Genomic DNA, 12,589 nt, shown 5'->3' with positions numbered 1-12,589 from the left:
TTTAATTTATTTAACAGCTGAAAAGAACGATTCTCCTTGTTTAGATACCAGCAATGCATCACAAAAATCTTCCCTCGTCACCTGAAATTTGCATCCAGAGTTAATGCATTTCTGCCACCACTTTGCGCTCATTGTCTCTGAGTTGTGAGAGATACTTGTGTGAATTCCCCGTCTCTCCCATGTCCTCTTCCCTCCTTCTACAATGTTCCCAAAAAATAGAAGGGTGGAAGACAGAGAGTCTTGACCCTGCCTATGACATGCCAAGGCAGAGCAGAGAGGAGCAGAGGGGGAATAATCACTCTCCAGTCACAAAGGCCATCTGGCCAGGAGAATAGAGCTTGAGGGATTGAGGAGCACTCAGGCTTTGTGCTCAGTAATCAGATGAATTACAGTACATGCAGTGCAGAGCTGTGTCCTCGCTTGGCCTTGGTTCATGTCTCTGGGTCGTGCTCCTGTTTCTCTAGCCAGACCTCCAGCACTTATATCCTCCAGATGCAATAGGTTTGAAAATCTCTCTTGCTGCTTGCGTCAATAAATGGATGGCAATTAAAGGAGATTTTCACTTTTTATTGAACCCAGAAACAGAAATTTTCTGTTCCATAAATCCATTTGAGCTACATTATGCTTCGTTTTGTGAGATGGTGTTATATGATGTTTATGCCTCCTCTAGCCTGAAAAAATGCCACTGCTATGGTCTGTGTCTTTCTCTCAACCTCTCTCTCTCTCTCTCTCTCTCTCTCTCTCTCTCTCTCTGCAGGATTCCCAGAGTATTGACACATCTCTGCTGGACCCCGCCAGTAACATCACCACACTGGTTGGGCCCAATGCCTTCCGCATCCCCATCTCCATCCGACAGAAGTTGTGTGGCAGCCTGGATGCACCGCAGACGAGGGGCAATGACTGGAGGATGTTGGCCCACAAACTTAACCTTGACAGGTGGGTAGAGAAGCAGGGCAGCCCAAGAGAGAGAAGCAGTGAGACGGTGACTCAGACTTTGGCCCTTAGTGGTCACAGTCTGGCCACAGGAACAGGCTGTCATCAGGCTTTCTTATTTTTTTAACAAGGGTAAATGAAAGAGATTAAATGAGGAAATAGGAGTGACTTGTTTTAGAAATTAGTCAAAACACACATTCTCCCTCTTCTTCAAAAAGTTGTTTAAGTGCAATTTTAAGAGCAAAACAATTTTTTTCATTGGAAGGAGGCAAAAAGATAGCTTGGGAAATAAAACTGTAGATAACTAATCTCTTTTTATTTGAATGTTATTGTTCTTTGGGATTTTGACTCACACTCTATTGATAAGCATCTGTTGAATTGAGATTAATTGAGCTGAACTGAACTGAGACAGAGAGAGAGAGGCAAAGATAGAGTGACGCTCCTCTTTTCAAAACGTCACCCATGTGTCTTTGATAGTCTTGTGTGTGTGTGTGTGTGTGATGGATGTACAGTGTGTGTCCATTTATAAGGTCCCAGCTCAGCGGGGAGGCCTTATCACAGGCAGCAGCTGCAGATTGACGAGACCACTGACAGAGTGTGGTGGGAAAGGGAAAGACTTGAACCAGTGCAGGGGAAAGACTTGAACCAAACCCCAATCACAGTCATCGAGGCTGATTCATACAGAAAAGTAGTTTACACATTGGGCTCAGGATTTTCCATTTTAATGTTTTCAAATAAAAAAATAAAAAACCATTAATTCATGTGTTTATTTTAAATATCAAACTGGGCGACAAACTAACTTAAAGGGACTCTGGTGCATAATCAGCAGCTCATTTGCATTTTTTCATCACCTTTCTCTAAACTTTCTATGAATTAGATTTTTTTCTGTGCTGTCCTTGTCACAGGAGAACTTTACTTACTGTAAACGAAAAAAAATCAGCATCTTTTTGCCACAGGAAGCATGAAATCCAGATGAAAGTCAGTTTAAACTGACTGACACCTTAAAAAAGAATCAGCATAATTTTAAGGGGAAAGTCAGAAAAAAAAAAAGAAAGAAAATGACCATAGATTCTCACACCATAAACACGTACAGGGAGATACATCAGTGCTCATAAAAACACTTTCCTGTTGTGACTAGGTTATCTCCTTTATTGAGGAGAAAGGTTAGTGACCTCAGAGAGAAATGAAAATATGGAAAAAGACATTGTAATGATTGCATTAGAATATACCTTTACAGATTGTGGAGCTAGAAAATGTTGAAATCATTTTTCAGACCATGTCAGCACACCAGCCAAAATCCGTCTTCTAGTTCGAGTAAACCCATTCCTCTGTGTTTACCATTTACCTGTTTCTTCTAACCTATCCCTCTCTGTTTCATCACGATCTTTCATTCAGGTATCTTAACTACTTTGCCACCAAATCCAGTCCTACGGGAGTGATCCTGGATTTGTGGGAAGCCCAGCATTTTCCTGATGGCAATCTCAGTCGCCTTGCCCAGGTACTGGAGGAGATGGGACGCCATGACAGCCTTGTTCCCGCAGCGACTGAGCACTGACATCTGCCCACCAGGGAGTGTGACTTTCCAGGGAGGAAGAAGACATAAATAGAAAAAAAAAAAAAAAAAAAAAGAGAGGGGGACACCAGAAAGCAGGAGCAGGAGAGTCATTTGGCATCACAGTGACAAATGCATGTACACACTCACAGACACTGCGTGTGTGTACGCTCAGAGAAGTAAGAGGATAGAAAAAGCAAGGTCTACTCAGCCATGACCCAGTTAAACATTGGCAACAAAGGGTGTTAAAACTTGGAGGGTAAACAAGAATCTCTGCTAGTCATTTCTCTCTGGCTGTTCCTCTCTCTGGTAGAACGACTTGATATTTTTGGCTCTAGTTTCCTTGGAGTCAGCTGTCCGGTTCTTTGGATGGACTGTATGGAAATGTGGAGGATGCCCTTGCCAAGTACTGACACACTATCAGATGTCAAAGGATCCAAGGAGCACGGCTTGGATCAGAGGAAGCATCTCTCACTCTCCAGAAATCAGTCTCCATAGCAACTCCATCGATGAGTATGTGTTCTGTGATAACATTGTATTTAATAATAAGCCTATTTATACATATCTTTTTTGTATTTTATGCTGCCTGTTAGGGAATACTTTGTAGTATCCTCACACTTTTGTTTCTCCTTTCATTATGTTTGACTGTATCATAGCACCCCCTGGTGGACTCTTGCAGTAATGACTCATCCTGTCAGCTACATGTACAGTACAGAAGGAAATCAATAATGTAACCATTTTACAGTTTTAGTGTTGCTGTCGTAACTAATATTAATACTTTCTATTCATGTTATGTATAATTATTGATTTTCAAGTATGTGTGCTTTTTTAGTTGCAAGTCTTTAAAATATTTTTGATAAGTTGAATTGGTTGTTTTTTCTTTACTTTTTGGTTTTTTGCATGTTCTTTTGTTTTTTTTAAAAATCTGGTCATTTAACTAATTTCACCAATCCAAATCCCTCTAAATAGAAGGCAATCAACATTACTTTCCCAAACCGACTAAAATTCATGAGTGATGCTGATGATTTGTTTGTTGTTCAAGATATCACCTACATGAAAGAGACCAGGCAGAGATGAGATGTAGAAATTGTAGAGAAGGGAATCAAATAAGTATATTTTTGTAGGACCAATGCAACTGAATACAACTGCTTTTTATCAAATTATTGACATACAGTGTATGAGGTTAAATTTAATACACAAGGGGTTTATCTAAATATCAAATGTCATTTCAAAAAGTGTCATTTCCTGTGTTCAGAACTGAATAACATTCATCTGTGTTTTTGGAGGACAATGGAGATTTTAACTCAGGCTTCTGTGGTTGTACATTGATGACAGAAGCCATCGATATTATGGTGACACTAACTCTGTGCATAAAAATTAGTGATAGCTGTAAATGCAACATTCCTTTGATGCAGCCGCACTTGTGACTATTCAGGTGTTCTTGGTTGTTTTTTTGTTTTTTTTAATGGCAGTTGTCCCAGTCTGTAAAGCAGTCTATGCAAACTTTGCATCTTTTTGAAACAATCTTTACATTCACAGTGGACTAGCCTTTGCATTCCCTAGTTGTTCTTCAGCTTCATGATTATTATTGTGTATAGTGAGAATGTAGCTGTTTCTGGCACTCATGATGTTTCTCGCAACTGCTTGCATTTCATCTGTCAAGTTATTGTACAAAGTGTAAGAAAGAATTTTTAAGACTAATAATAAATTATATTTATATGCAACATTGGAAAGGGAGCACGAGGAGCTTTTTGTTTGAACTGTGAGATTAAGTAACACAAATAGTATGGCAGTGTTTGACATTAGTAGACAAGCCTTCGAGACACAGTCGTTTTATTGGGGAATGTTATCCAGATCCACTCATACACTCTCATAATCACATATGTACAGATTAAATAAGGCACATGCCATAGTGGTAGAGTGGACGGGACATATTCTGTACACAGAAATCGTCAAGAACATATTTTAACATCCAACAAGGCAATAATTATCAATAGATTTCAGCTCAACTATTTACAAATTATTTGTGAGTGGAAAGAAGAGACAATGAGGGAGATCAAGGCCTAAGTCTCAGCTCTGGAGGCTCGAAGGACAACAAAAGTCCATCAATGACATAAGTTTTACCCATATATCTTTTAATATTGAAATAAAATGAAATTTGTTTGAAATACTATATAGAAAATTCTGTTTCTGCTGGAAATGTTATTTTTCATTTATGTAGTCTTATTGTGCTTTGTTCTGTAGTAATAATAATAATAATAATCATCATCATAATAATAATTACGTCTTTGATAAATGAGGTCACTGAGCATGAATTAGACATTTCTTTGGATAGATGACAGTCACTATGGAACTGAAAGACAGTTTACAGTCTGCTATGATATTACAGCACGCAGTGACTGAGTCAGAAAGAAACAAAACAATACGAAGGCAGCTGTGACGGTACAAAAGACTGCACATGGAATACTGCTATATGGCTTTAGAAGGGCAGAGCAGGAGCTTCCTCTGTACTGAACTGATCAGAGGGATCTTAGTCCTCTCCTGCAAAGGTCCCTGTCCGCCTGCCCGCCTGGACAGTCTGGACCCGACAACCACTCAGCTTTCACAGAAAGCACAACCTGAACACTTTGTCTGAGGCAGAGGTGACTGAGACAGTGGCAGGTTAGGTCTCCCCTGACATAATACGTTTTTTGCCTCTCATTTTTCTGGCTCCCCGCCGACCATTATGTCCATCGCTCATCCTCCCAGTCAGTTTCCTTTGTCCTATCGTTCACAGTCTCTTTTTTTTCCCTTTCTTCTGTTGGCCAGTGTAAGTGGCGCTGTGCCAGTGGCAGTGACAAGTCTGTGGGTGATGAGAGCATCTCTCTCGACTCTCTGTCACATTTTGATGTCCTGGGACTCTAACATCTTCGCCAGGGTCTTCTTCACCCTCAGGGCTGTGAGGCGGGAGGCCGGGTTGTGAGCCCAGCACTCTGACATCAGCTTTCCCATCTGTCGTAGACACTGAAGACACATACATACAAATACATAAGAAGATGACAATATTATAACAAACTTTCAGCTTTGGTGTTTAAAATGTGCTATTAAAAAAGAAATAAATTATTAATGATTAATGATTAGTAATAAGCCATTTTTTAATAACAACTTTTAAGGTATGCATTTTCTGTGGCAGGTATACTGTATAGCCTCCAACACAACTTGATTGTCTTTTTTATCTTTGATGAATCACGAGGACCCTTCCAATGGATGTTCGTCCACTTAAATGAACTTGTTTACAATTTATTAACATTTGGCTTTTTTGGCAAGAAACCCATGACCCATGACTCACTTTCAAAAATTTTAATAAATTATCTGTTTACCATTAATAAAGCAACATTTTAGTTACAACATTTTAACAATATGCAGTTAGAGAGTGCTACCAGAAAACATTTAGAATACCTCATCGCTGCTCCAACGATTAGCAAATGAGGGTCTTTGTTTCTTAATGCAGACAACTTCTCTCATGTCCTCATAGGAAGGATCGGTGGGCACGAGGTCGTGATAGGGCAGCTGATACTCCTCCACAATGCCTGTAGGAAAAACACATATGTGTGGGAATCAGTAGGATCATTAAGAAAACATCTAGACCTACATAGATCGCGTTTAAATGAAAATAAGACTGTTCAGAGCTTTTCCTTCACCTCCAGAGATGCAACGTCGCGCCATCTCCCAAACGATGAGGCCAAAACTATACATGTCAGCCATTATAAAAGACTGGAAGTAGCTCCTGTTCAGGGTCTCATCCAACACTTCAGGTGGCATGTAGCGCTTCGTACCAACGCGTAGGTTGGGAGGGATATCCACCTCATTAGTGTCACTGAGACAAGGAGAAAGAACCGAAATTGGTGACCCATATTTCTGCATGGATAGGGAAATGTCTGCGATACTCCTAAACTGTATTCAAATTTGTTTTCAAAAGTCCAAAATTAATGTTGTACCTGTTGAACTTGACAGCCAGCCCAAGGTCTGCTATACAGCAGGATCCGTTTTTTTTCACCAGGATGTTTTTACTCTTCAGGTCTCTGTGTGCGATGGCCGGTTTGCCCTGTGTGCCATAGATCTCAGTGTGCAGGTGACAGAGGCCTGATATGGAGGAGTAGGCCAGTTTCAGCAGAGACTTGATGTCTAAGGTGTTGGACTTGAGGTAGTCATATAAGGATCCATTCTCATGGTAGTCTGTGATCAGGTAGAGCTGAGTCCACGAGCCGGTTCCTTTAATGTCGGCTGCTATGAACCCTGAGGGTTGGAAAGGGAGGATGATAGGACTGAGAAATGCATAGGCACAGATAATAACACCGATGATTTTGGTCACTTTTGGGAACATTTTATTAAATTGCACTCAGTCCCTGCGGATTTACCCTAAACTAACCCGAAGAGAGAAAATATTAAAAGCTTGTGTTGAATGGAACAAGTGTTCAGTTTGATTGACAGACACACACATACAGATCACGACTTCAGGCAAGTCCTTATTTTTTGCTAATTTCCCCTTACCGAGTATGTTGTCATGTCTCATCAGGAAGGTCTGATAAATTTCAGTCTCTCTGAACCAGCTCTCTTCCTCCGTGGTGAAGAAGACTTTGACGGCCACTCTCTCTCCTCTCCATTTTCCCATCCAGACCTCTCCGTATCGCCCTTTTCCAATCTGTTTAATCATCTGAATTTGCTTGGCAATGGTTCGCTGCACCTGGCAAAAACATTATTGTAAACAAATCAGTGTTTTATTATGCCTTTTCCCTTTAAAACATCTCAATTTTTAATCTTAATAGAGTTATAGATAATTGGAACATAATCACTGCAGTCACTTGGTAAACATTTTGTTATCAGCTGTGCTACCATGTATGGTACTTAAAATTAACATTTTATGTTGCGTGGGCCTCGTCTCTCATTGTGCTAATGTGATGTTATTGACTTTCGGGAGAACAGTGTATGATCATTTTTTGTCATTGCTTTACAAAATTCTTACAACATTTTGCAACACTATTCTAAGCAAATTGTGATAAAAAGAATAATCAACTACTGAAGTTCCATATGTGTGAATGGTTTTAATGTAGTTTCTAATCTAATCCAATTTTTTACTGTTATGTAGACTGGCCTTAAGGTGTTGAGGCAGATGTGCAGTGCTCTTTTCTTACCAGTAGAGGGAGTCCGGACCCAGAGCCAGACCCGATGCTCCGGGAATGCTCTATCAGGTCCTTCAGAGACTCCCCAGGGGGGATGTAGGTCTCATCCTGCTCCAGATCGATACTGTAGCGTGGCTGAGACTCCTGGCGCTTATATCTGGCACAGAAAGGTGGTGCAAAGTTAAGTGCACATCAGGAAGCGGGACCTTGTTAATAGGTACATGTTATCCACAAGTTTCTCACCTGAAGTAGCAAAAGACGAGGATGAGACCAAGGATGATGCTGCAGACTGTGACTGAAATGAAGAGCGCCATGTACTGGATACTGCTGTCAACATAATCTAAAAAATGGGAAGTTGTGAAAATATCAGTTACATGTACTTGTACCTCATTTAGATTATTTTATCATACCTAAACGGGAATAATTCTGGTCTGAGCGAGAAACAAAGTCAGTAAAATTAGAACTGATGAATACATGGTGACAGTCATTTATTCACAGTTATCAGCTCCAACAGCTTTCTAATTTTCATTGGCAGGGAAAAGCTTCTTTTCCCCATCCTCCCTCTAACCCTGCCCTGCACCCCCCTCGCCCAGCATGTGATCGATCACATCCCCTTCCTGAATCCCACGTATCAGGTGTCACACTGACGTCTCTTCAGAAATCCCTGAGGCCTAAAGCAGCTTTGGGGCTCTAGCCTCTTTGTCGTACTCCTGTCAATCAGTAACACAGAAAAACACAGACACATGAACACAGGGGATACTTCATGGTGTGCACAGAATCACACACACAGTAGGAAGGACAAAGAAAAACTGCATGAACAGCAAGGTGTCTTATGAACTCCCTGCAGGCTCATTGAGTTAAAGGATAATTCCTCTTTTAGCCAAATTTATTTGGACGAACAATACAATTATTACCAAAACTGTCACAACAGTACTTGCTTTAGTTGTGCACGGTTTTCCTGTTCAATAACGGATTATTACCTACATTTCAGGTGCACTCACTTTAAATTGACCCCTAAATAAAGTTGTGTTGATAATCTGGCTAAACTATTGACTTGTTTACAACCTGTCTGGTCTTCTGACCACTTCTCTCTTGCCCCGGCAGACTTCGTGACAGCAATGTTGCCATGCTCTCAGATCTCAGTGATCATTTTGGTGGGTACAGTGTTACCATAACTAATAGAAATGATGGTCAAAACCCTGAAACTAGGACCCAAGTCTTAGAAAAACGGAATCATCCTTCATTTCTCCCCGACGGACCTGATGAATCAGTTTATCACTGTTTGCTTGAAGGTCACAACGAAGTATGTGAGTCTGTGTGTAACGATGAGTGTGTGTGACAGACAGAGACTGGGAGCGAAAGAGAGAGAAGAATGTGTGTGTGTGCTGGTTTGTGGTAGAGGGACAGATGGACAGATATCTCACACCCGTACCGAGTCAAGAAACTCAAGCAGACCCTGGGGAGAGGCTGTCCTTTTCATTAGAGGGTGAGAGAACAAGCCAAGCCTGCAGGCTCTGTTTCACCTGCCTCCCTTTCTCTTTTTCTCTCTCTCTCTGTCTCTCTCTCTCTCCCCCTATCCCCCAGAGCCACATGTGCCTCTTCACTCCAGCACCACACTGTGGTTTGCAACACTTTAAACTGTCGCTACCCATCACTACCCAGCATGGCCTGAAAGAGCCCGTTCTAAAAGCCACTCACGCTTTACAGTATAGTGTGCACAGGGTTTTAGTGTGCGAACAAATGTGTGTGTGGCTGTGTGTGTCTTACCTGACGTCATGAGTGGAAGAAGGGTGGGATGCAAGTCTCTGTTGCAATAGTCCTGATCTGTGCAACACTCGAGAGCTCTCCTGGAACGTGCATTTCCCATGTCCTAACACACATACACACATACACACACACACACACACACACACACACACACACACACACACACACACACACACACACACACACACACACACACACACACACACACATAAACTTAAACTCGATGCATTTCTACACACTAATGAAGACAAAAGAGTAAGAAAAATATTTACAGTCTCACTTATTCCCAATGAGAACATTTTACAATAAACCAAAGGTTTTTCCACTGTGTGTAAGGATAGCGGGCTGGACAAGTCTGATTTAAACAGCTCTCATAAAGACCTGCAGCAAGTCAAGGAAAGCTCATAAAGATTTAACAATGGCTCATGAAGGAGCACACACATACACCGGCGTGGGTAACTTTTTACCCAGAAAGAAGAACAAACACACACACAGTAACCAACACACATACAGCTGACTTACTCTGCACTGGAACTCAGAACCAGCCAGTCCTAAACAACCTGCGGTGAGTACAGCCACACCCCCCTCCTCCTCCTCCACCATGGTGAAGCAGTAACCATCAGTCCTACCAAAACACACACATTGTATTCGTCAGTATAGGTGTTGAGGTTCAGTAGCATTTTATTGAATCTGAATCGCATATTGAATCTGCGTTTTGAAACTAAATCCTTTTTAAATCTTTATCAAATCCATTCATCTATTACTGTACATTACAAAAGAATTCCTTAAACTGTAAATACTCAAGAACTGAAACCAAGACATTTTGCCAGGAAGATTACAGATTAGATTGATCTTAATGAATCAAGGTATAACTTGGAAGTTGATCCAAAATGCATCCAGATATGGCTGTAATGATGAATCAGTGAATGGATTAATCATTTCAGTCATTAATGAAGCAAAATCTTCCAAATTAACAAGTGTTAAGATTTTTCCGTTTCTATCAATGCATATTGAATATTTTGGGACTTTTGGGCTGTTTTTTAGGCACAACAAGCAATTTGAATATGTCACCTTGGGGTCTAAGAAACTGAAATGTTTTTTTTTTTAAACATTTTAGAATGAAATAGCAATGTCTCAAGCATTGATAACAATATAATAAAACAATATTCATGCATTTATTATATACACCAACATTTCTGTAACATAAAGAACATGCTTGTACTGTATGCACTTTGAATATTAATCTCTCCAGGGCAAAAGGCTCAGCTAATGCAGGTGCTAATAAGCTGTGTCTGAAAGAGGCTTGAGGGCTTTCATTAACTGATATAGCTAAAGTAAACATTGTGTACTTCCGATCAGGTAAGTAAAGGTCTCTCTGATAAATGCTTCAGGTAGGTATGTGTGCTGTCCTTTACTGGCCTTGACAAAGAGAGTTATTTCTTAGTGCTATTTTTATGTGCTTCACCATACTTGCACGTGCTGTTGACAGAGTCTTCGGGGCAGTGGTGGTAGCAGTGGCACCAAAGCATGTTTTGCGCTGAAACTGTGGCCGTGCTGCTGCTGCTCTCCTCTGCCCTTCGCTCCGATCCCCCCTTCAATCCGTTCTTCAGCAGCATGGTGTCCAACTTGTTGGCTGTGCAGAGAGAGAGAGAGAGAGAGAGAGAGAGAGAGAGAGAGAAAAGGTCTGGGTTTAGCACCAGGGCAGACCCAAACTTCTGGACACTCCTCCGCTTCCGGCAAAGCCAGAAGAGTTAAACTTAAGTACACATACACCAAAAAAATTAAAGATGGAATAAATCGAAATATCCAAAACAACATTTCGGCTCATTTTGGAAGTGTCTTTTGAATTATACATAAAAAATGCATCAGTTCTGCCTGCCTTGGCACTGTTGCCATGGCAATGCAATCCAGAGAAAGTGTGAATATGTGGTGCTGAAAGCAACCCTGCTGTCCTGGACTAGACTCAATGTACCTGCATGAGGTCTGGAACCAGAATAACACACTCACCAGAAAGAAGCCTTTGTCCTATGTGCGTATGTGTGTTTATGTGTGTGCCAGCAAGTGCCATTTTATTTAGAGTGAGTGTGCATATTGTTTTTTGAGGTGTGCAGTACATCTCTACAATATTCAAAATGATCTATTTACCACATTTGGCACAGATACAAAACTTTCAGGGCCTGAACTTTAAAATATTAATGACATTCTTTATGTTTATTACTGACTTACAGAAAATTTAAAACTCCAAACAGATTTTGAAAAAAAAAAAAAAAACTTAAAAATGTTTATGAAATAAATCTGATGAATGCGGAATTATGATTATGACTGTACTATGATTACACAGTACTGTATATTGTGGATATTTTATGTCTCTTTAAAAACATATATACTATATATACTAACATATGTATAAAAAGATAAGAAGTAGAGGGCTTCATTTTGTTGTCAGAACTGCTAAAAAGCAAATTATGAGTTTACAGGTTATTGCTAACTGAATATACAGTATGTGAGTCTTTAGTATTTACTTTCTGAGAGGAGAATAACATTTACAGCAAGGCAACAGTTGCTGTGAACTACTGTACCAAAACATAACACAACTGAGCCAGGCCGAGTGCAGTGAAACGGTACAGGTGTATTCACATAAATCAGGAATAGGATAAATATTATTGCTCTGGACTTGCTCATCTGTGAAAGTGTCAACTTTGCAGCTGCCACTGAACACTGTAGAAATTCAAAGTTGTGCTTTAAACAGAAAGCGAATCCCATTTTGAGTTATTTAGTAGTTTAAATGAGGGTCAACCAGGATTAATGTGACGTGTCAATGTAACTATTGAATTAAATGTTGATTATGAGGGAAAAACTAGGGAAGCAAGTTAGGTTGAAAATAACCAACATTATCCTTTCAGTATAATAAATAACCTATAATTAGCTAATATACTGAGCAGCACCACTCAATCTGTCAATTTACAACAGTAAAATAAACAATCAGGCAAATAAACCAACAAACAGGTCATAGAGGAAAATATGCAATAATCACTGAAATTCATAGATGGATTTCACGTGATTGTAAAAGCCAGATGCTGCTTTGATTAAGTATAGAATTTATCTTCCAAAGGTCACTGAATAGCAAAAATAAAGTGCATTTTTGATTCAGAAGCCACTGTCTAAGTAGACACCAAGT

The 12,589-nt window shown here is 40.2% G+C and overlaps 2 protein-coding genes across 3 annotated transcripts in view; one reads left to right on the top strand and one right to left on the bottom strand.

The window, feature by feature from the left end:
* The window catches only part of unc5c (unc-5 netrin receptor C), a 114,824-nt gene extending 110,708 nt beyond the window's left edge, over positions 1-4,116 (top strand). Inside the window, exons 16-17 of the mRNA XM_040156516.1 lie at positions 758-936; positions 2,329-4,116. Of these exons, the coding sequence (XP_040012450.1) occupies positions 758-936; positions 2,329-2,488 (339 nt within the window). The 3' untranslated portion in view covers positions 2,489-4,116. The remainder of the gene's footprint in view (positions 1-757; positions 937-2,328) is intronic.
* Positions 4,117-4,304: 188 nt separating this feature from the next.
* bmpr1bb (bone morphogenetic protein receptor, type IBb) overlaps positions 4,305-12,589 on the bottom strand; it is a 54,964-nt gene continuing 46,679 nt past the window's right edge. For both annotated transcript variants that reach the window (XM_040157530.1, XM_040157531.1), the window contains 10 exons: positions 10,882-11,044; positions 9,934-10,036; positions 9,412-9,514; positions 7,888-7,984; positions 7,657-7,801; positions 7,016-7,208; positions 6,463-6,760; positions 6,166-6,341; positions 5,924-6,054; positions 4,305-5,488 (listed from right to left, as the gene is read on the bottom strand). In XM_040157530.1, the coding sequence (XP_040013464.1) occupies positions 5,363-5,488; positions 5,924-6,054; positions 6,166-6,341; positions 6,463-6,760; positions 7,016-7,208; positions 7,657-7,801; positions 7,888-7,984; positions 9,412-9,514; positions 9,934-10,036; positions 10,882-11,044 (1,535 nt within the window). In that variant the 3' untranslated portion in view covers positions 4,305-5,362. The remainder of the gene's footprint in view (positions 5,489-5,923; positions 6,055-6,165; positions 6,342-6,462; positions 6,761-7,015; positions 7,209-7,656; positions 7,802-7,887; positions 7,985-9,411; positions 9,515-9,933; positions 10,037-10,881; positions 11,045-12,589) is intronic.

Source organism: Xiphias gladius, chromosome 20 (assembly GCF_016859285.1).
Source record: "Xiphias gladius isolate SHS-SW01 ecotype Sanya breed wild chromosome 20, ASM1685928v1, whole genome shotgun sequence".
In the NCBI taxonomy this organism is placed as follows: domain Eukaryota; kingdom Metazoa; phylum Chordata; class Actinopteri; order Istiophoriformes; family Xiphiidae; genus Xiphias; species Xiphias gladius.
The sequence above is the reverse complement of the archived record's forward strand: the minus strand, read 5'-3'. Positions and strand labels throughout refer to the sequence as shown.